Source organism: Akebia trifoliata, unplaced genomic scaffold, assembly GCF_017979445.1.
Source record: "Akebia trifoliata isolate Shusen 1 unplaced genomic scaffold, ASM1797944v1 Contig00130, whole genome shotgun sequence".
NCBI classification, from domain to species: domain Eukaryota; kingdom Viridiplantae; phylum Streptophyta; class Magnoliopsida; order Ranunculales; family Lardizabalaceae; genus Akebia; species Akebia trifoliata.
In genome coordinates, this window is record NW_028236849.1 from 1 (window position 1) to 24,382 (window position 24,382).

The window sequence follows — 24,382 nt, forward strand, 5'->3', positions numbered from 1 at the left end:
TTTCCTTGGAAATAATTTTGGTACTGTTGGAATAGTATCTAATCATAGTCCATAGGGAGGAAACGTGCCCTCCATAGTTGTTTCATTCTCTACCAAGTTCGGATTGGGGCTTTGGCTTGTTGAGTTCGTGACAACTGCAACTGCTCTCACCAAGCCGAAACTCCTCTTTTAAGCGTGTAAGCTACAAGCTTAACTTTCTTTTCTTCAGCAATATCCATGCAATCAAAAAAACATTCCACCTCCAAAAGCCAATCAAGAAATTCCTCTAAATGAAGTTGACCATTAAAAGAAGGAAGATCAACCTTAATACGAAAGTTTCAATCTTGCATTGCACCCCTTCATTCACCCTATTGAAGTATTATATCATCAATTTCTTCATCACTAGACTCACTTTCATAGGCTCACTTATGAATGTTCATAACCTCGATCCTTGAACATGTTGATCTTTATCATTAGGTATGATTCGTTCATTACCTTGGATCTGATCCTTATGCAAAGCCTGAGTCAACTGCCCAATTGATGTATGCTTAGTTTAAAACGACCGTTGAGTCTCCCGTTGGAAGGATTCGAAGGTTGCTATGTTAAAACTTGATAATCTAGAGCATCATCCATGAGATTTATCGAATTTGATCCGTCTTTAGTTATCATAGGAACGAGGAACACTCTCGCTCTGATACTGATTGACGTAGCGGAGCATGAAGTAAATCACAATAATGAACAAGGAAGAAGATCACCGTTTTCAACCGGTAGGATTACTAGAATCTACAAGAGGAAAAGGTCTAAAACCTTTTTTTTAAAACATAATTTATTTTTATTATTCTCAATTTTCATATTTTGAGCTCCTTATATGGATAACTCCATAATAACAACTTAGAATCCTACTAAAATACTAAAAATTAACATTTCTAACTTATGTATAACATAATAACAACTTTCTAATCCAATTGTAACTCAATGTGGATACATCTAAGGATTTCTAATTGGAAGTCTAAATAATAAAAATGAATTTTTTTTAAAAATTAGAAACTAACAAGAAATTGTACTACTAACATAACTATGAAATAGAAATCCTACTAAAACTAGAAATAGAAATCCTACTAAAACTCTAACTAGAATTGTAGATGTCCTACATTAGAAGGGACTTTCATAGTGAAATCCTTTTATACTTATCTAATGGATCAAAGTTTGCAAAACTTCCTGACTTCTTCTATTTGGAGCCCAAGGATCCCTTTGAGAGTGACTTTCTTCACATGGTGTGCCTCTTTAGGTAGAATTTTAATGATGAACCAATGCATGAAACGGGGCATGATGGGTCCCAACATATGCCCTCTATGCTTAAGGTGCCATGAATCCGCAAGCCACGTTTTGATTCATTGTACCGTGGCAAACAACATTTGGAAGCATTATATTCACCTTTTTGATGTGGAGGAGTGCATGCCCTCATCGATCCTAAACGTGTTCAAGATGTGGAGGTTGTGGGGTTATTCTTTTGGTGAGGCCAAGAAAATATTGTGGAGCATCATCCCTTTCACAATTTGTTAGGGAATATGGTTGGAATGTAACAAACGCATTTTTGAAGGAAAATGTGAATTGGATGATAACATTGTAATGTCCATTTTGAATTTATTGTTCTTTTGGTGCAAGGTTTTCATGGAGTTTAGGGGTGTGTCTTTTGAAGACTTTGTTGTTAGATGGGATCAAGTTTGTTGTATTATTTCCTTTCGTCAGTCTCCTCAACCGCCTTAATGAAATGATTCTTTTTATCGATCAAAAAAAAAAAATTGAAACCCAGCCTTGAAAAATAAGAAACACAGACTAGCAGAAGACCCAATCAATGCTTATCGAGGAAGTGAAAGAAAACCAGATATCTCTAGCACAAGAACAATGAATGAGATATGTGGTCTACTGACTCCCCACTAGCTTTGCATAGTGGACAATAGTTAACAAATTTAAGGAAAAAAAACTAACCATGAGGTTCTCTAACATCAGAATCTTATCTAAAGGGGGGGGGAAGTCTAAATGAAAAAAGAAACTTTAGATGGAACAATCGAACCCTATATGATTGCAACAAGAAATGACGAACAAGTGAAAATAGTAAGAAAGTACCAGTGATATAGTTTCAAAACATTAATCTAGTTAACTCAACTTGTTGTGGTTTTCCCTTTATACCACATTGCCAATCCAAGCTAGGATAAAGGAGGGTTGTGTCAAGTTGGCAGTGTGTGTAAAAATCTGCCAGTCCCTAACATTCATATGACAGTGCATGTCTCAAAATTAAGAAATAATTGTACAAATATGCCATGCATCAAGTTTTTCAGGATAGGAGTGTCTAATGCCTTGTTTTCACTATAATAATTGAAGAGGCTCTCAAAACAAGCCGAGTTGGACCAATCTTGATCAGGGCATGTGAAACAGAGTTGAGCTCAAGCTCAGCTCAACTCAATCAATAAAACATCAATCATCCATCACAAAAACACACACAAAAAAAAATCATGAAACCATCTAGATGCTACCCCATTCATGTGAAAAGAGGCCAAGAGCGCAATCCTTGTTGTTGGTCGTAAGATGATTGCGAAAAAAAATTGCTCAGCTTTATAAAAAGAAATTCCAATGGAATGCATCCATCAAAATGCATGAAATCAAATATAATGTCTATTATATTTTATATATACTTTTATCAAATTGAATGGGATCAGATTTGGATCTGGAACAGCATATATTATGTTGGGTCTAATAAATTTCTTATCAGATTAATACCAATTTAGTACCAACCAAATACGAATCTGATCCATTGAAAATCCTAGGGACAATGTGATGGGTAAGGACTAAAGAAGAGCACTTTCCGGATAGTAATCATTTTTTGGAGGCAATGACTGCACTAATTGAAGTGCTAGAGAGATGGAAAATGATTTGTCGCTAAAGCGAACAGATTGAATGACAAATCAGGCAAGTTATTTTTTATTATTTTGAATTAGGCACGTTTTAATCCTTCATTATCTTCAAAAACTCACCCATTTAAATTGCAAATTTTGCCACTTTTATTCCCAAAATGAAATTTTATAACCCCTTAAAATTCAAATGTCATAGTACGTAGCTCTGATATCAATTACATGAGTGTCCAACATGAGCCAGTTTTCGGATTCCACACAACCGGGAGCAAGAACTTCCTACCATTCACCCCATGAGCATTGAAGTGCCCACCAGTACTCGGAGTCATATGAACCTTACCAGCATACCCTGGAAATGCACCACTACCAAATATCCCCGGACAAGCAGACACGGCCTCAGCCGGATCAGTCTCGTACCCTTGGAAGAACCCTGTATTTTAAGGGTTCGTCACAGTTCCAGCCAAGGCTGTAGCCAAGCCAATCGCCATTGCATCGGCACCAACATTCCCATTCGGTGGTTGAAATGGCAGTGACTGAGGCCCATAATCAGCCTTATGAAACGGTCATGCACACGTGCCAGGACACTCGGTCTCTGGGTTCCCCACAACCATGTATAAACTACGAAACGGGCCCTCACCCACTGTGCCATGTCTCGAGCACCGACCCATACACGTGCCACCGACTGACACGTCCCTAGCCGTAAATATCACCGCTATCGTTGATGACACGCCCCCGGTAGCTTTTGCTACAAGAGTAGGGAAGAAGTCTTGGGTCACAACTTTTCCTACCGAATATAATTTGTCTGTTTTCTGCTTCACGATATGTACCTGTATCCCCGGACTCCTCGTTCGAGTACTCCCACGGATTATGGATTGGTATTGCTCCACGATACTCCACCAAGTAGAAACCTGTGGAGCCGTGATAGTGTTGTGATTTGCGTTAAGCGAATGAATGAAATCACGAAGGATCATTTTTTGAGCACGCCCGAAACGTCCATACCATAGGATGCCGAGGTTGAGTTGACCCTTTAATATGGGTCCCCTATGGTATTGGAAGATCGGGTTAGCACCCGGCTCCGGACCATGAGCCCATGATCCAATAGGGAGGAGAAGAACAATAACAGATATCGTACGAATGACAATAAGGGGGTTTGGGTGAAGAGAAAGCCACGTCATTGTGTTTTTCTCTTGTTATTGTGTTTGTTGAGCCTCTATTTATACATAAGAGAGGTCGAAGGATAACCATAAGAAGGGGTTTAAAGTTGGGAATTGAGGTGAAATAACGGATTCCAATGCATAAATTTAAAAAAATAAATAAATAAATAAATAAAATAAAATAAAAAAATCAATATCATGACTCGGTCAATGATGAGTACGAAACATGTGTATAACCTAAAATTCTAGGGTTTGAAGAGATTCGGTTTTTTACAGTTATGACCGTTATGTTCTTCAATAATGAATATTAGGGTTGTAATGGATCATACATAGATTTCAAATGAAGTTAAAGTTGGGGTTTTAACTCTAGAATTACATTTTGCAGAGAAGAAATAGAGAGATAGAGAGAGAGAGACTCACCTGTAAGAGTTCTTTAGGGGAAAGGAGGAACGAATCAACAACTCAGCAAAGCCCTTCTAGTTTGAGAGAGAGAGAGAGAGAGAGAGATTTCACCCACGTTCGCTGTTGCTGTCGGTCGATAATAAGAGAGAAAAATAAAATGAGGAAGAATTAAGAAGAAGAGAAAAATGAGGATGGGGTGATTTAAAGATACCCCTCCATATTTTGATCAATACTAAATATACCCTTATGTTTTCAAACTGTTGACGTACTCTCCCCCTGACCTAGGGTTTTTTAATGAGACTGATCTATAATGACCTAAACGCCCTTTTCTTCATCCCATGAAAAAACCTCTAATCATCTTTCAACCTTCTTAAGATTCTTCTTCAACCTTCAAACTTCTAAAAATAAGATATAAATTTTAGAGAAGTAAAAGGATATAAATTTTGGTGGAAAAATGGAGGATAATTATACGGGTTAAATTTTGAAAATGAAATATTTTTTAGAATTTTCTTCAACCTTAAGAATATTGAACAACTAAAGAACATACCAAGAAGCATTGGTTGCAATGGCCAAGGCGGATTCCATTAAGGGAGAGGTCTTGAGTTTAAACACTCTCGTTGACGACCCACAAGGACTCATCCCTATTTACTTGGTATGTGTGGTTCATGATCTTAAAACTAATTTTGACATCACGTCTAGTCCTTGAACAAGACTGAGTTGTCTTGAACAAGATGTTTGATTTATTTGAGTCATCTCAGATGAGATTTCAAAAAATGCCTTAGAATTAGAACAAATCATGTCTTTGAAATGACTTATCAACTCGTTTCGTTGGTAAATGATATCGAGACAACACAGATAAATCATCTCAGTTTCAAACAAGATTTAAAACCATGGTGTAGTTGTGAGAGTATTGCATGTATTTGAGTGATTTGGGTGAGATATGGTGTTCTAAGATGTCAATTGCCTTGTCCCTACTAGTTAGGCCTACAAATCTTGAACCTTTATCATAAATAAATATAACAAAATCAAAACAAAATACTAATGAATTTTTCAAGAAGGAGAAGACTGATTTTTTTATAGATAAAAACTCAAGGATTTTCCATTTACATTAAAGAGGAGGTTGAACATGCTAAAAATAGGTTAAGCTTGATAAATGCATTTAAGTCACTTTTGTATTAGTTTTTTAATATGTTTAAGCTTGATATTAACAACTTCACAAGGGTGTTTAAGTCATTTCATATTAGTCTCAAGAAGAAAATTATGTTAAGGGGGGCATGTCATCACTTGTAAAACAGGGGGATATCACAAATATTTGCCTGGAGGCATATGTTTAAATCACCCTAATTGTAAGGTAACCCCTGTTTTTTGTTAAAAAAAATAGGGATACACCCCAATTTTCAAACTTGATAACCTACCCCATTGATTTCAGTCTAGTAGACCAATCTAGTTATGACTCTCATGAGTCAATTCCGCTAGCTCATTATGATGCAGCCACTTAACATCAAAGTTATATTTCGAGGATCTCGTAAAAAACTTTCCCCAATAGAATTCCACCAAGTGGCAAAAAAAGGATGGAGTTTTAAAGTACGCATGGTACAAACAATCATGTTATTCACTCTCTCCAAGTCAGCCATCCACATAGGAGAAAAATCATTTTCAGCTTTCGAAGAATATTTGGGTATTCTTGCTTTTCAAACAAATGTCAAAACACTCCTTAACCATAATCTTCTTAGATAGATTATGTAAAATGATCGAAAATACTCCCACCTTCAACTTCTTGCAATTACTTTCCACTAAAATCCTTCGTTAGAGAGGAGTTAGGATTTTGCTCATGTGGGAGCAATCAAAAGTAAACAAAAAATTGTGGGACAACTAAGAATGAAAAAAAAATACTTTAGAGATAATAGCAACATATATTTTTTATCCATTGGTAATATCTGTCGTAATAACTCATTAATACATAGAGTTCAAAAAATCTTGTGGGGACAAGTATCCCTACAACCTCACCCTTATCCTTCATCCTTCAACCCCACAACCCCCAATGTAAATCCACCCTTATCCTTTATCTTTTTATATTTGATTTTGCATTATAAGAAAATATCCTAAGTCTAATTATGATTGTACTAGACTTTGGACTTAGGTATTTCGTAGAAAGAGAATCTTAGATGTGACATATGTCACTAATTTAATTTGGATGAAATTATCCTCCCATAAAGATGAAGTTTTTATCTAAATGATTTTTTTTCTTTAAATAAATCAAATATTTATGCAGGAAAAAATAAAATACAGGAGTTGCCAAATAAATTGAAACGTTTTATCCTCATAGAGATTAAAGGTTGAAGTGGATATTTTGGCTAGAGGTTGAAAATGGAAGGTATTTTGGTCATTTTAAGTTCGTCTCACATAAAAGACTAGAGTCAAGAGTATGGCACTATTTTGACATGCTATTGCATGGGTATTTCAAATATTCACTAAAAAACTAGAGGGCTTTTTCTAAATTACCATGTAACTTCCCCCATTGTATCATGGTAAGACTGCTGACAGCTTCCACTCTTTCCAGTTTTTTAAGACTGAACTGTTTACTGTCTGAATTAGAAACCCTAAACTCTGTAAACAGAACCCTAGAGAAGAAGAAGAAGATGAAGAGGAAGAAGTGGACAGAAGAAGAAGAAGAAACCCTAATAAACAAATACGCAGATCTCCAAACATCAGGAACCCTAAGAAAACTTAAGACCAGAGAGAGAAAATTCCAGCCCATCGCGGACCACGTTAATTCTCTGCATCACCTTCTAGACCCAATTAACTTCCCCTTTCGTTGGTCATGGCGTGACGTGTCCATCAAGGTTCAGAACATGCGTCACCAGTACCTTGGTGTTAAACAGAAGATTAGGGTTTCAGATGATGAGTTCAACTGGACGGACGGTCAGGATCATTGGACCAATTTCTTCAAGTATAAGGAGGTGTTTGGAGATGTGGATCTCGAGGTTGGAACCTCGACGAAGCGAGGGGGAGTGATGGAAGAAGATGGGTGTTGTGTTTTTGGTGTTTGTAGTAATGGGAATGATGTTTTAGGGTTAGGTTTAGGTTTGGATTGTGAGGATTTTGATGGTCAGGGAGAGGAGGAGAAGGTTCAAATTCGATCGAGCGATGAAGAGGAGAATTTGGGATCGATTACTGCGAAGAGATTGAAGAAAGATGGTGGGTTAGGGTTTATGGGATCACAGATTTTGGAGTTGAGAGAATTGTTGGGTACGAGAGAAGAGCAACGAAGAGAGAGGGAGATTTGTAGAGAAGAGGAGACTATGAGTCGAGAGGAGAGGAATCGAGAGAGGGAGAATGGGAAGGAAGAGCGATGGAGGGAGAGAGAGGAGAGGTTAGAGGGTCGGGAATTTGAATGGGAGGAGAGGCAGAGAGTATGGGTGAGGAGAGAATTTGAGCGGAGATTACGATTCGAGAGAGAATTTAATGAAGATCGACGGTTGTGGTTGATGAAGATGGAAGAGAAGAGAGAAGAGGAGGAGATGGCGTGGAGAGAGAGAATGGTGGAAATGCAGATTGAGCATGAGAAACAAATGATGCAGATGCAAGCAGATGCGTCACAGAACCAAATGCAGGTTCTTGGGGTATTGGTTCGGCTTATGTGTCAATTCTTTGGATCGGGAAATGATGGATTGGGTGGTGGACTTGGTGCTTTGCCTCCGCAGGTTTTGCAGAATTTACAACATCCCAATGGTTTGGTGGGTGATGACAGCAAACCCGGCACCAACTCAGATTCGCATTTCATGTAATGTAGAGACTGTAAGTAGAAATTTATTGAGTTGTAATCTGTTTTTGATTATTATTATTATTATTGTTTTATGAAATTTGTGAGGTGGTGTTAAATTGAGTGAATAATTTTTATTGTTATTAATTAATGGATTTAAAGTGGAAATATGTAGGTGACATTTGTATTCTTGTGTTATTTATATAGGATATTGTTTTATTTCCAAGTCTCAACCTTTTTATTTATTTATTTGATATTCTTGACGGAAAGATTAAGATCCTTGCCTTTTAGGATGATCAAAGTTCTCTTGATCAACTGATTAACTGAACATGTGGGAGTGGATGTTACCAAAAATTAGTTTTCAATTACATAATCTTAAATCTAAAATTTATCGAAAAAAAAAGTAGACATTTGAAGGTTCCAACTTGCTAAGTTTGTGAGTGTTGATACAGACATGCATGGGTTCAAACCCGCTTTCACCTTTGAGTTGTTGATCTCATTGAATACAAGCTTACCCCATAGCAAAACCATACATGGGTATATTTATAGAGCAGATTTTTTTGTTTTTTATTTTATTTTATAACAAGGATATCGGGACCCATAGACCCGACTAGTAGGGGTGAGGAAATTGTCTCTTGGATCATCACATCTCCCCCAAATCCCCCCGGGTACATGCGATACCCCACCAACCACACATACCAGGTAAGACGGGATAAATCCTTGTGGATTGCCAACAAGGGGTAGAGCAGAATTTTGAGCCGCCAAGAAACAATAAGTCATGGAATGAGGACAACAGATGTGAGGATGTTGAGATAGAACTTAGATGAAGGAGTGTTTGTTGAGATGGTTTGGGAATTGAGAACATATGACAAAGACCAGGGATAGCTCAGCCGCTCAAGTGAGCATGAGCACTTTGTTGTTAGTCGAATGTTCTAAAATGCAACAGGGAGGTGGAAAAAGGTGGATTGAGGTAGGAAGAAAAGATCTAGAGTCAAATGACTTGATAAAAGATAAGAGTTGAGAGGCAAAAAATATGGTTCAAGGTTAGTTCTTGACTTCCTTGGTTTCAAATGGAACTAGTTCTGTGCTTTGGTTGTCGGACAAAGAGAAAGGCCTTTTCTGAATTTTGTTTTTTTGCTCCTTTGAAAACCTGTTTCAAAAAAGAAATAGTTGAACTAGTTTTAGGGCCAAAAATCTTATATGTGAGTTTCGAAATTTGCACCTCACAAAGTTGCCAAACGATATCTATATGCTCAGACTAAAATTGACCTTGACTTGCCCCGATTTTTGGATTCTCAAACATGCCCTTAGATTTTGAATGTATAGCCCAAGTATAATTCCGCACTTTTGAAGGAAAATGCGAGACAATTGGTAACATCGTTATGTCAATCTTGCATTGTTGTTTTTTTGTGTGCACGGTATTCAAAGAGTTTAGGGGGGTCTTTTTTTTTAAGATTTTGTTGTAAGATGGGACCATATTTGTAGCATTGCATCCGCTTAATTGCGCCTTTCTTGTATTGTTTCTTTGCATTGGTCATCTCGACCGTCTTAATGAAATGATATTTTTATCTATCCAAAAAAAAACTTGGCCCATTATAGTTCCTTTTGGACTTGTTCTTTCCAGTCCCATTTATCTTGCAAGCATTTTTCTATTCTATTTGGCACATGTTTGTTGTACATTTACTGATTTTGTATACTTCATGAACTCCGGAGTACTTATCCATTAGCCCTTTGGTGTTTCCAAATTCCAACTTCCATCACGATAGCATTACAAATGATGAATGAATTGTTTGAAAATAACGAGGTTGAGTATGTGGAAAGCTAATTATCTGTCAAAAGGAGGAAAAGTTACTTTGATCAAAAGTACCTTAACGAGTATCCCGGTATACTTTCTTTCGTTATTCACGCTTCCGAGATCAGTTGAAATTAGATTGGAACGGCTTATGAGGAATTTTTTGTGGAATGATATGAATGGTAAGAGAAAATATCATTTGGTTAGATGGAATGTGATTTGCATGTCCAAAAAGAATGGGGGCCTGGGCATTAGGGGGCTAAGATTAGCTAATAGAGCGCTTCTAGGAAAGTGGCTTTGGAGGTTCAGCGAAGAGAGAGGAAGTCTTTGGAGAAAGGTCGTTATGGCCAAGTATGGGGAAAGGAGATTAGGGTGGTATAGCGGTGAGGCTAGAGATTCGTATGGGTGTAGTATCTGGAGAGGGGTTCTTAAAGTGAGCGAGGATTTCGAGAGAGGGATTAGGTTTAGAGCAGGTTTGGGGGACAGAATTAGATTTTGGGAAGACAATTGGTGTGGTACTTCGACTCTGGCTACTCAATTTCCATCATTGTATGCTTGTTCTCTAAAGAAGAATTGCTGTATTCAGCAATGTTTGGTTAGCAACGTCTCTAGTGCTACTTGGGATCTGGGATTCAGGAGAAATTTTAATGATTGGGAGCTAACTGAGGCGATATCTTTCCTTGATCTCCTGCATACGTTTCAGCTTAACGAAAGCGAACAGGATTCATGGGAATGGACAAGGGCTAAGGACTCGAGATTCTCTGTCAGGTCTTTCTACAAGGCGCTCGATCCTTCTGTTGAGCGACCCATGTCGGGATCCATTATTTGGTCCAGGTCAGTTCCGTCTAAAATCTCCTTTTTCATTTGGTTGGCTTCCCTGGGTAGGATTCTAACGTTGGATAATTTAATTGCCCGTGGTTGGATTACTCCTAATTGTTGTCCTCTTTGTTTAAGGGATGGGGAGTCCGTGGACCATATTTTAATTTACTGTTCATTCTCTTATAATATGTGGTCTACTTTCCTTGGGTTGTTTTGCATCAATTGGGTCTTTCCTTGCAAGTTTTCATCGTTATTAGAAGGGTGGACCAGTAATGTCTTCCATACCAGAAAACGGATACTGTGGAACGAGAGAAATAACAGGGTGTTCAATAGCAAGATTAGTAGTTTTCATGCTTGTTTCTTGGAGATCTTGGGCTTTCTATACCTTTGGTCAAAGCAGCACACTGAGTTCGTTGGGACTACCTTCGATGACTTTGTTTTCCGATGGAACTCGTTATGTAATCACTAATGCTGTTATTTTGTTTTTTCTTCTTCTCGTTATTATTTGTGAGGCCTCCTCGGCCTCCTTGTACTTTTCCCTCTCTTCAATATATTATACTTTTCAAAAAAAAAATAACGAGTGTAACACATGGGCTACGTCTTTTTTACTTCCACCGGAACTTTGTTTTCTTGTTCTGGTTTCAACATCATGCGAAATAAAGATTCAGTCACAATTATGAGAAATAGGGTGCGAGGGGGTACCCTGTTCAAGGCCCCTAGAAGGTTTTGGACACACCACTTGGAGACCCATTAAGGAAAATGGAGAAAGAAAAGGTGGGCACACATTTTTTTTTATTGATCAAATTACTTCGTCACTGAGTCCATAGAATTCGTAATTTTAACAGGATATGGCCGTATTCATCTTTATTGCCATCCACCCATGCTTTCCTTTTTTCTTATATAGTACATATTTGTGGGCAAATAGCAGTGTTCTTTCCTCAATGTATAAGAGGTACAAAATCATCTGAAGAGGAAATAATGAGTTCATGGGGTAATGGTCTTAATCTATTAGCTAATAGCTTTGACGTTATTATTATTATGTAGTTTAAATCATATACTGTATTTGAAGAACTGACATTCTGTCATGTCTAGAATCTTCTTCAGTCTTGTGTGCATCCTCATAAGATTCGAATTTGCAGATGTTTTCATTTTTATCTCCATTTTCCTCTTTCAATGCAACATTCAAATAAATCATCTACAAAACCAAAATCTTCAAGATGGTCTGATGTAAAAAAATGCATAATCTCAAATGAAAGTCTCCTCAATTCACTCAACCCTCCTCATTTAACCAAAGTTCACAAGATGTTTGTCTCCACGACGAATTTTCCCAAAATAGACACTCCCTACTACTTTCAAATTTGTTTCTTCCCTGTGAGAAGATTTGCATTCTGGTTTTTTATCTTGAATTTGCTTTAATTTTCTTGTATCAACTTTGTTATTTTTATCCACAATAGTCAAGAATGATTTACATTCCATTTTTGCAGAGCTTCAAGGATCGATAAGAATGCATTTAAACATCATACTGCCGAGCTTTTCAATTTCTGCCTTGCACAATGTCTCTCTAACTCAATAACTCCAAGAATTAAAATGGGTTCTTTCTACCATTGTGCTAGATGTCTAAGCCCAGGGTTTCTAAATTTTGCATTTTCACCTGAGAGGAAAGCGAGAGGAAGACCCAAAAGAAGTTGGATGGAGAAAATTAGAACAGATATATTATAAACTCACTTTCGATACAAAAGACTTGGTTTCTTGACTAAGTGGAGCGGAGGAACAGGGTTTGTATAGCCAACACCAAATCTTTGTGATAATGCTTTGTTGTTATGTTTGTGTGTGTGTATGTGTTGGGGGAGAGAGAGAGAGAGAGAGAGAGAGAGAGAGAGAATCAATCAACATTTGCAAATGTGCTGTGTTCTTTGACACATGTCTCAAGGATCAACAGTAAAATTAAGGGATTTTTTTCTTCTAGTTCGGTAAAAATAATGTATATCAATAAAATTAAGGTTGAGTAAATAGCATTGAAATCTCCCTGCAGATCCATGGGAAGCTTGCTAATCAATTCAAAGATGTATTGCTTCTCGATCAAACATGACTTTCAACTTTAATTTTGGTCCAGCTTTGTCTTTTGAAATATTTATCAAAAATTCAAGAGGGCCAACTATCTGATTTAGTGCTTTATTTTTATCAAAATCGTTACAACTTGTAACTTTTTACATTATAATTATAACTTATTCTTACACTTGAATTATAAAGTGAACCAAAAACAAATTATTTCTTCCTACCCAATGAAACCCAGGTTTTCTTCTGGGTAGAGAACCACGAACTTGATTTCATCGAAAAGAACAAACTCTAGATTTGCTTGAGCTTTTTAATTTAGGCTTTGCATGATTGCAGGAAAATCGTTTTCACGAAATACAAATTCTATGAATTCCACTGTTTGGTGTAGGAAAATATGTGAGAGTTGGCTTTCAGCATAGTTTTAAAGAATAATGATGAATTTACACGGCTAATGTGGTAAGGGCACAGAACCGCAGATCTTTTTCATGTGTATCCCAAAGAAAAAGATTTATCATTCTGTGCTCTTGCCATGTCAGCTGCGTACTAACCATGAATCCAAAATGGAACCTACTAACCTAGTCAGCATGGCAAATCATAAGTCAACTTGGAATTTAATTGAGCATCTAACCAAGTCATCTTTGATATTATTAAATTTCTTTGAACAAAAAAAAAAAAACATTTTAATTATTGTAAAATGTTAAAAACCAAATTTTAAATATTTAAAATTTAATATGTTTGATGCACAAATTATCAACTTGACTCAATGGACATCGAAGTTGAGTTTTCAGGTTTTTAGTGCATTAGTAGTTTCGATTTTCCCACGATGGGATGGAAAATCTTTACCAACGGGAAATAGAATTACAAAGAAAATACATTATTATACCTTAAAAATCACTATTTTCAAAGGGAAAATATTTTTCCATCCATGGAGCTTCAAACCATCAAATGGTTCATACTCATGGTTTTAAAACTTTGTTTCGCATCTCATTCATGCCATATACCAAGTTGTGTCAGATGAGTTTTTTGAAACGTTTAAAAATGAGAAAAATGAATGTGGGGTTTTAAATCTCATCCGAAAAATTGACTTGTTTGTCCATCTCGTCCAAGATGCCTGGTATCGAGACAACTTAGGCGATATGTCTCGGTCTCGTCCGAGTTTTGTAACCATGTTCATACTTGCCAACCTAGAGTCACACTTGTAAATTATAATAGGATCTTCATGTAAAGACATGTCAGAAGATATATTCAGTAGAGTCAAGAAACTAAGGCCTTGTGTGGGTACACCTCTCCGCACAAGAATAGAAGCCCAATCTCTTCACGCAAGAGCAAAAAACTTCTCTGCGCAAAAACAGGTTTTTAGAATTTTTTAATATAGAGTAAAAAATCTCTCCGTACAAAAGCAAAAATCTCTCCACATAAGAACAAAAATCTATTCAAATGTTTACTAGTTCCTCGAAAGAGTAGAAGTCATCAAAAAACTTTATCCAAATGCAATGTAAACTTCTATTAGGATATTGACCTTCTAAGAATTGAGAATCAAGTCAAAGAACAACAAAAGATGCATCCCAAATAATTGGGGCCAGCTAAACAAATTCTTAGTCCGATTTATATTTCAATCAGCTTGAAAATAGAACTAATTCATAGAAATATCATACTTAATATATTAAAAATATTGTAGAATTTCATATATTATGGAAATATTATAGAATTCTTACCAAAAAAGAAAAAAAAGAAAAAAAAGAAAAAAAAATGCTTTAAAAATTTAAGAAATGATAAAACAAGACAAAGCACGCTCACAATTCTTGACACAACAATAAGAAACCATTTGAAGAAAGAAAGGTATGATCAACAGTGTTTGCACATGCCGACACAAATTGGTACCTATGTTTTAAAATTTTATGAGAATTACCATTGTTTGTCCAATGAACTACTAACTTATTATAATATACTATAATTTTTTTAAATAAAATAGAAACTATACTCTGTTGAAATAGAAATATGCCAGTTATGCACTTTTCGAACACTTGAAATAGATGAATGGCATCGACAAGTGGATTAATGGTGGCAACTTGAATGTGGAAACTAAACACGAGTATTCCACATATTCATGAAAGGTGTCGTTGCAGTCTAGGTCAGTAACATCATAATTGAGCATTAAGAAAATTTACATCCTTTTATAACTAACTTAAAAATTTGTAATTCGCAGCCATCAATTTTCCTTGCATCCTAAATGGACACCAAGGAGACATTTTCACAAACATCTGAGGTGCCCCAAATTGGCTAGTCTCTGCAGGTAGTAAGTAGATCTAGTCTGAGAATGTGTCAAACTTGGCACACTCATACTATAATCTTACCCCACAGTTCTTTGTGATTCATGTGGCCTCTGCCACCGACCCGCCCACCCACATAAGAAACTAAAAGCAATACAAAAATTTCATTTCAGGCATGGAGTGTTTCGATAACTATGGGTATAGAGTGAAAGCTTCCTTAACTCCAACAGGGTCAACATACCATAGATGTGAGTTATAGGGCAAATATGAGACTGATATTGATTCTAGTTGAGAAGGCTGAGAGGGAAATTCTTCCAAATGTGATTTGCTTTGTGTTCCTCCACAAAGTTTAGAGGGACTATATTGAGCTGTGTATGGGCCTATCAGAACATGGTATCTAAAAACCTTCATCTGCCATTTCTTGTTTACAACAACAAAGCCTTATCCTAAAAATTAGGGGTCAGCAAAATGAACCTTGTTCCTCCATTCCATTATGTCCAGAGCCACGTCTTCTGTCATTAAAAGTAAGTCCGTATCTATTTTCAATTCCAACCATGTTCTTTTGGGTTTTCTATTCCTCTTTTAGGACCAACTTGAATGTTTCTTCTAATTGGGCCTATAATCAATCAGCCTTCATTGAATATGCCCAACCATCACGGTATCAAAAGACCAAGGGTGTATGAGAACCCATACACCCGAAAAATCATTTTTCATGCCAAGTACATGGTTCCAATAAGGCACAAACAAGGAACTTATATTAAAATTGAAGTATCTTGAGACTAATAGTCTAACACGACACCCATTTGGTAGTAACCAGGTTACATTCCACAACTAACACAAGCATTCTTACCTTCTCATATTTCTAAATATGCTTCATAAGTAGGAACAAAGAACTAATCCAATCTCAGCTTCAAACAATAAAGAAGCAAATATCCCAACTAGAACACAGAACCGGGCAGAGTGATTGTACCTAGAGAACAATCAAGAATTACCATAAAAATGAAAAAGAGGATATATTCTGACCATTTAGTTCATAACACTAATCCATCATCAAGAAAAATAAATAAAATAAACTAACCCAAATAAATATCAGATTAGATTTGGAACTTCCAGGATTGTATCAGCTTTAGGTTTCAAAGCCTCAATTCATCTAAAGAAACATATATAAAAATCATAACTTTGAAGAGACATGTTCTATTACTTGTCGAAGAAAAAAAAAATGATGCCTTTTCTCTCCATCCTCCAGCTTCCATCACAAAAGCAATACTCCCCATAAATATAAGGTGTTTCTATCGAAATCTGCATCACAAAGAAGATCAATACCCAGGACCATTAACCTTGCCCACTGTCTGATTTCTAGGTACTTGAACCCATCCTTCGTCCATCGATTTTATACTTCCATTCAACCCATCGTCGACAAAATCACCAACTCGCTTCACCTTAACTTCCTTTGGTGGGATAGGATACTGCCCAGAGAAGCAAGCATAACAAAACCCCGAAGTGTCCTCCCCTTGTAATTTCTTCAAGCTCTCAATTGGCAAGAACGCGAGTGAATCACACCCAATAAACTTCCTAATCTCTTCGACACTCATCCTATTCGAAATCAATTCCTCCGAACTTGGCGTGTCCACCCCATAATAACAAGAACCGATAATTGGTGGGCTAGCAATCCTCATGTGAACCTCTTTCGCTCCTGCTTCCTTAATCAATCTTACAATCTTCGAAGACGTCGTCCCCCTCACAATTGAGTCGTCCACAACAACTACCCTTTGTCCTTCCAATACAGCTTGGACTGGTGCAAGCTTTAGCTTCACCCCAAAGTCTCTAATCTTCTGTGATGGCTCAATGAACGTTCTTCCAACATAATGTGATCTTATTAGCCCTTGTTCGAATGGGACTCCAGCCTTGGCAGCGTACCCAAGCGCAGCGACCACCCCAGAATCAGGCACAGCTATAACAACGTCGCAATCCACAGGGGCTTCAGTTGCTAATATCTCTCCAAATTCACGTCGAGATTTGTAAACCGAACGACCAAATACTATTGAATTGGGTTGCGAGAAGTAAATGTGCTCGAAGATACACGCCTTCCTTTCTTGGTGAGGCATTAAACAAAGCGATTGAATCCCATCTTTGTCGACCACCAATACTTCTCCCGGGTTCACCTCACGCTCGTAAGTTGCTTCAATTAGGTCAAGTGCACACGTCTCGGAGGCAAACACGACCGCACCATTACTCCTCCTACCCATCACCAATGGCCTAAACCCGAATGGATCACGAACCGCGACAAGCTTGTCTTCTGTTAGAAAAACCATTGAATAAGCCCCTTGAAGTTGCTCGCAAGCATTGACAATCCGTAGAAAGAAAGGTCGAGCCTTTGAAATCGCGATTAAATGAAGAACAACCTCTGTATCAGAGCTGGTATTAAAGATTGAACCATTCTCTTCTAACATAACTCTTAGGGATCTATAATTCACTAAATTCCCATTGTGGGCAACCCCAACAGACCCAAATCTATACCCTGCAACGAAGGGTTGGACATTCTTAAGCATTGAAGACCCTGCGGTTGAGTATCGAACATGCCCAATTGCTGATTCTCCGGGAAGTTGATCAAGCTTTGATTCATTGAAAACTTCAGATACAAGACCAACACCTGTGATGGATTTAAGGACGTTATTGTGAACAGTAACAATACCAGCCCCTTCTTGTCCTCTATGTTGGAGGGCATGAAGGGCAAGATAGCAGAGACGAGAGGCTTCTGGGTCTCCAAAGATACCAACAACACCACATTCTTCCCTTGGTTTATCATCAAATTGATGAGAGTTGATTAAATGATCATCTGGGTTTGTTTGAGAGGTGAAGTCTGAGGTGGAGTTGTTCTTGGAGGAGAGAAAAAATTGGGTATTTTGGTGAGGAGGAGAGAGAGATTGAGAAGATGGGTTTGTGGGTTTGGTGAAAGAAGAGGGTTTAAGGAGGGTTTTAGGAGAGACAGATAAGAACTTTTTTTGAGATGATGGGTGTGAAGAGAAAATATGGGTTTTTTCTAGAGATGATGAGAAGGAAGAGAGATGGGTAGAAGCCATTGAGTCAGTATGAGATGGAGGAGACGAAGACTTCAAAGGAGAGAAGAAGCAGAAAGAAAGAAAGAGCGCGAGAAAGAGAGGGTTTTGGACTTTGGAGCCCTTTATCTGGAGTAATGCTAGGGTGACACAGCCTGACACTGTAATTCTCACAGTTCTGACGTGTATACTAAGTCAGGTCACCCACTTAATGAGTCATCTACCACGTCATTAAGTGAAATTGTAGAAAAAAAAAATAGAATATCTTCTCCTTGTCCTCCCTGTTAAGTCTTCTCATCTTCCTCCATGCACGATCAGTTGACTCTTACTCTCTAAGTTAGATAAGTCTAGTTCAAGAAGATCCTTCTATGTGCGAAACGGTGATGGTTGCTAATTTGACAAATACTATACAAAGAGACTTGATGAGTTGAAAAGGAGGAAATTAGTTGGAGATCACACTTAAAATTAACGAGGTTGAATCCATGTCTAGTACTTGAAAATCAATCTAGTTAGATTGTTGACTTATAGTATCAAGATTGCTTCTAACTATTTTTACAAATACAACAGAAACACCTATCTAAGAATTGATCGTTTACAAAAGATTTCTATTTGTGGTTCAGAACCCACCCTACTTGTGTATCCTAGATTAAAGTTTCCTTCAACAACATCTTACAAGTTGGACTAGAGAATTAAATAGTTTTGATTCTACCTCCCAATCATCAATTTATTAAATTTTGATAATTAAATTTTGATTTATTAAAAATCAGCCCATTTCAAAACCTATAACTCATGTTTTGAAAAATGTTTGAAATATATATATATAGGGTCCCGTTCGGCACCCTAAGTTTTACCACACACTTTAACAAACGCGTTTTGTCTTACATGGGTTAGAAGTTTCAGAATGAGCTGATTTTTGGTGAGGATGATCTCTATGGTGAGGAGATCATCCTCACCAAAAATCAGCTCATTCCAAAACTTCTAACCCCATCGAAATTGATTTACAAAAAATGGACGGTCCACGATTTTTCAACGTGTAAACATGGGGCTAAACATTTCGGAATGGGCTGATTTTTGGGGAGGATGATCTTCTAATCATAGAGATCATCCTCACCAAAAATCAGCTCATTCCAAAACTTCTAACCCATGTAGGACAAAAAACGTTTGTTAAAGTGTGTGGTAAAACTTAGGGTGCTGAACATTTCCCATATATATATATATATAGGGTCCCGTTCAGCAACAAAACATTTTTCAAAACATGGGTTAGAGGTGAGGATGATCTCTACGGTGAGGAGATCATCATCACCAAAAATCAGCCTATTCCAAAACTTCTAACCCCATCAAAAATGGTTTACAAAAAATGGACGGTCCACGATTTTTCAACTTGTAAACAGGGGGCTAGAAGTTTTGGAATGGGCTGATTTTTGGTGAGGATGATCTCCTCATCATAGAGATCATCCTCACCAAAAATCAGCCCATTCCAAAACTTCTAGCCCAAGTTTACAAGCTGAAAAATCGTGGACCGTCCATTTTTTGTAAACCATTTTTGATGGGGTTATAAGTTTTGGAATGGGCTGATTTTTGGTGATGATGATCTCCTCACCGTAGAGATCATCCTCACCAAAAATCAGCCCATTCCAAAACCTCTAACCCATGTTTTGAAAAATGTGTTTACCAAAATGTTTGTCAAAATGTTTGTTGCTGAACATTTCCCATATATATATATATATATATATTTGCAAAAATCAAGTAAAACTATAGCTTTGTATTAGGGTAGAAATTAGAATAAAACTAGCCTTACTAACTTAGAAAATTTTCAAATGTCATTAAGGGTCGTTGAACTCACCTTGTGCATCCAAAATCATGATCCGATCCCACAGGGATGTAGAGGAGAAAATTTTATCAACTTAAAAAGATTATTTTTCACTGTTAAATTTTTATTTTAAATTAGGGTGTTCGATAATGTCCATTTTCAAAATTTTAGATTAAGACCAAAATCTAGAAGACTATGGTATTGGGTTGCCAATTTGATAATCCATTTGAGCTCAACGACCCTTGATAAGATATGAATTCTTACAAGTTAATAAGGGAAGTGTTTCTCTTAATAAAACATTGAATTGTAAGCATTTTAAATAAAATATGGGTCTGATTAGTGACATGAAAGCTTAAAATTGTGGATTGTCTAGTGATTTCAAGAAAAAAAAATGTTGGACTATCTAATGTGTTAAATCATTTTTTGAAATTTTTGAAATTTATTATAATTTGTTATAATTAATTAAAATATTAATTCTTTTTTCATAATTTTTTATATTTTTAATGAAATTAATAAATAGGTGATAACGAGAATTAAACACCCCTCTAGAGCAACTCCAACCACAGGCTTCAAAATGGCAACTTCTTCATTTTGAATCCCCCAAACCACTTTTGAACTCCAACCATCCATGGCCTCAAATCATTATTCACAACTTTAAAACACTATTCACTTATATATATTTAAAGGAAAGAGAGTTGTTATTGGCACCCCAACTTTTACTTATTTTACTGTCCAATTAAAATAAAGAGCATATTATTTTGCTAAATTACCTTCATTTATTTTATTTAGAAAGAATATATATATTTTTTTAATTGGTGGTTCACAAACTATATAATATAATTTAGTACAAATCTTCATCAAGCTGATTGATTCATTGGTTTGTTTTGATTTTTAAAATAATGAAGGAAAATAATTTAAGTTTAGTAAAGGATACAAATGGTATTTAAAATATATTACATGAAAAATAAGGATAAAAATGATATTTATTTATTTAAAAAAAAAAAGGATGCAATTGATATTTAAATAAAGGGTGAACAGTGATGGAACCCAAGACTTCAAAAGTCTATGGGGCTCTAAATTTAGAGCCGTGAATAGTGGTTTGGAGCCATAAGGCTTCATCTCTAAAAATCAGAGTTTTACAATCCGATTAATGATTGGAGTTGCTCTAAACTTAATCAACTAAACTAAGTAGTAGCTTCATATGGCTTAGTAGTTACTCAGTCAAAAATCATCTTCTATAAAATAATAAATATTTAATGGGTTGGGATCCATCGACTTATGTGAAGAATGACTCACGGAAAAAACACATAATCCCAACCATACAAATATGAAATCCAACGATTGAAATTTATTCTCGAAATAAGTTTCATAGTATAAATTTTGACTGTTGAATTTCATGTTTACACAATTGAGATCACGTGTTTTTCTCATGAGTCACGCAATCCCATCACATATTTAAATCATTAAAAAATTGAATATTATATAAAAAAAAATACTCAATATTAACTCAGTCAATTATGAATAACTTTATTAATATTTTTAAAATATCAAACGAGTCGTCTAGAATCTCAAACAAGTCAATGCGATGGATGATTCACAGTGACCATCTTATCCACATCCATAAAAGACAACACTTGGTTATTAAAGATTTTGGAGGTGAACATACCAATAAAATTTAATGTTGAATTCATATTCATAGGTAATTCTCAAGGTGACCAAGGAAAAAAATAATTTGTTGAAATTCGAAAAGACTACCGTGAAGTAAGATGTTGAGAAATTGAAGCTCAATTGTGTTGACATCTCAATGGAAGGATTCATAAATGGAAATTCACCTTCTCGATAGAAGCCAAAAACAAAGTTTTTGTAGTATTTTTTTTACAGATGAAAGAGGAGAAAATGATAAAAGTGAAGTTGTCTAATGGACCGAAATTGTGGACTCATGTTTCTTTATCAATTGTACCCTTATTTGACAACAAATCTTCTTAGGAAGTTGATATTGGTCAATTAGTTTACTTGATAAAGTCTTTGGATGATGATATTATGGACCTGGATTCAAATTCCATCAAAATCGAGTTATTAAACTCATAAAAGATAAGTTTACCGATAAAAAAAATGTTGATAAAACTTGTGAATGTTAATACTACATGCCGATGATCAAATTCTGTTGTTACCATTTTTCCTAATAGAAAAGGGTTTCCTAACATTCGAAACACACAACAACAAAAAAAGACCAAAATGTATTAGGTCATCAACATATACTATTTTTTGTTGGAGCTAATCCATCCAACAAGATTTTAAATTCTAATAGATGGCATGTAAAATGGATTTGATGGGCAATTAAAGGTTGTTGGATCGAACCAAGACACTCAATTACTAAGCCAATTCCATAGTTGAACTTATTGATGAAATAAACAACTCTTCAAGGTGATTCTTTGGATATTCATCTTGATGTTTATAAATACATCTTTCAGACCCTACTTTTAAGACAAAGAAATTCAGATTTCTATCATATTTTAAACTTGCAAATGTAGTCAAATTTCTTCTTCTCTATTAGGTTTAATAGAATCTTAGTGCTTAAATGAAATATATATTCGTGAAGTCAGGTCATGCCTTTGAATCTTTATATGTCTTTTAACAAAAAATGTGACTATTTAATATTATACACGTGTCAAGTGAGATGACATGTGACCTACTAAAGCAAAAAAAAAATTGTGTACCGGATTTGTTGATATTCCATTGAAATAAAAGCAAGGGTATTATCGGAATTCTATTATATTATGACAACTTAAGACTACACTACTACTACTAATATATATTACTATGACTTTTCAAGGGCACTACATCATGATTATGACAGTCTTAGTTATTGAGAAATTTGGATTGGAAATTCAAGTGGAAGGTTGTAGGTCCAAAGACTAATTCTATTTTTGACATATATATATATAGGGAAATGTTCAGCAACAAATATTTTGGCAAAACATTTTTCAAAACATGGGTTAGAGGTTTTGGAATGGGCTGATTTTTGGTGAGGATGATCTCTACGGTGAGGAGATCATCATCACCAAAAATCAGCCCATTTCAAAACTTCTAACCCCATCAAAAATAGTTTACAAAAAATGGACGGTTCACAATTTTTCAACTTGTAAACTGGGGCTAGAAGTTTTGGAATGGGCTGATTTTTGGTGAGGATGATCTTCTCACCGTAGAGATCATCCTCACCAAAAATCAGCCCATTAAACCATGTTTTGAATAATGTTTTGCCAAAATGTTTGTCAAAATGTTTGTTGCTGAACGGGACCCATATATATATATATATATATATATATATATATATTACTATGACTTTTCAAGGTCACTACATCATGATTATGACAGTCTTAGCCATTGAGAAATTTGGATTGGAAATTCAAGTGGAAGGTTGTAAGTCCAAAGACAAATTCTATTTTTGCCTTTTATCTTGAAAAGGAATCCCTAAGTAGTGTAGACCAAGAGAAATGGCTAATAAACGTACAAACCACATAGTTCCTGGATGGGCATATTCAGTGCACACAATCACACTTTGATGTCAACCTACTTGTCTTCTTGGAGTTCTAGGTCCAATAACAAAGTGCCACGTAATCCTCTTTCTCTCTCTCTAATATTTGGTTAATTTATTGAACCCACACATACTGGAGAGTTTTTATCGTATTTTTAAAAATAATGAAGAATGCACAAGGTTTTGATATGTGGCTGACGTGGGAAGGGCATATAATTGAACATCTTTTTTGTGTGTATCCTAATGAAGAAAATCTATGATTCTGTGTCCTTGCCATGTCACTCACGTATTGTGCATTCATCATTATTCATTTTTAAACGAGAGATTTACCCAACAACCCTACTATTGCCTTTTTATTATAAAAAAAACTCCCTTGGAGTTTTGACAATTCCAAAGAAATTTGTAACCAACCAAACCTCACTTTGTCAAACTTGTTACTCAATGAACCTTAAAATGATGATCCTCGTCATAAAATTCAAATGTATGAGGTTAATTTGTTATTTAACATACCTTGGAGTAGATTCTAACCCTATCAATTTTTAACATAAAAAAACATGATATGATACTACAAAGTTATAAATGAAAAAATTCTTTAAAAAAAGTTAATTTTCATTGTTGAATTTTAATTTTAAATTTGGGAATTCGGTAACTAGCCATTTTCAACACCTATGATCAAGTTAAAAAAAATTATTTTTTGAAAATTTTCTTTCAAATCTGATTTTTTGCAATGAAATCCAGAAGGATGTGTGTTGCATTGCTAATTCTATATCTACGTGGGCTAAACAATCCTTAGTAAGATTTGAAATCTTACAAAGTTAGTCATGCTAGCCTGATTCAT

General features: G+C 35.9%; 2 protein-coding genes and 1 pseudogene across 4 annotated transcripts; 1 reads left to right on the forward strand and 2 right to left on the reverse strand.

The window, feature by feature from the left end:
* Positions 1-3,014: 3,014 nt before the first annotated feature.
* LOC147381942 (protein EXORDIUM-like 2 pseudogene) lies at positions 3,015-4,429 on the reverse strand (annotated as a pseudogene).
* A 2,525-nt stretch (positions 4,430-6,954) lies between these two features.
* On the forward strand, positions 6,955-12,839 carry LOC147381943 (uncharacterized). 3 transcript variants are annotated; one of them, XM_086429769.1, is made up of 2 exons: positions 6,955-8,228; positions 12,303-12,839. In XM_086429769.1, the coding sequence occupies exons 1-2, from the start codon at positions 6,970-6,972 to the stop codon at positions 12,535-12,537; spliced, it is 1,494 nt and encodes a 497-aa protein (XP_086285895.1). In that variant the 5' UTR covers positions 6,955-6,969; the 3' UTR covers positions 12,538-12,839. The 3 variants fall into 3 exon arrangements, with proteins under 3 accessions (XP_086285895.1, XP_086285897.1, XP_086285896.1); XM_086429771.1 differs by having other exon boundaries at positions 6,955-8,242; positions 12,432-12,835; XM_086429770.1 differs by having other exon boundaries at positions 6,955-8,242; positions 12,303-12,444.
* A 2,848-nt stretch (positions 12,840-15,687) lies between these two features.
* On the reverse strand, positions 15,688-18,328 carry LOC147381944 (amidophosphoribosyltransferase, chloroplastic-like). The gene has a single exon (XM_086429774.1). It carries the CDS (start codon positions 18,221-18,223, stop codon positions 16,460-16,462), a length of 1,764 nt encoding a protein of 587 aa, XP_086285900.1. The 5' UTR covers positions 18,224-18,328; the 3' UTR covers positions 15,688-16,459.
* Positions 18,329-24,382: the final 6,054 nt, after the last annotated feature.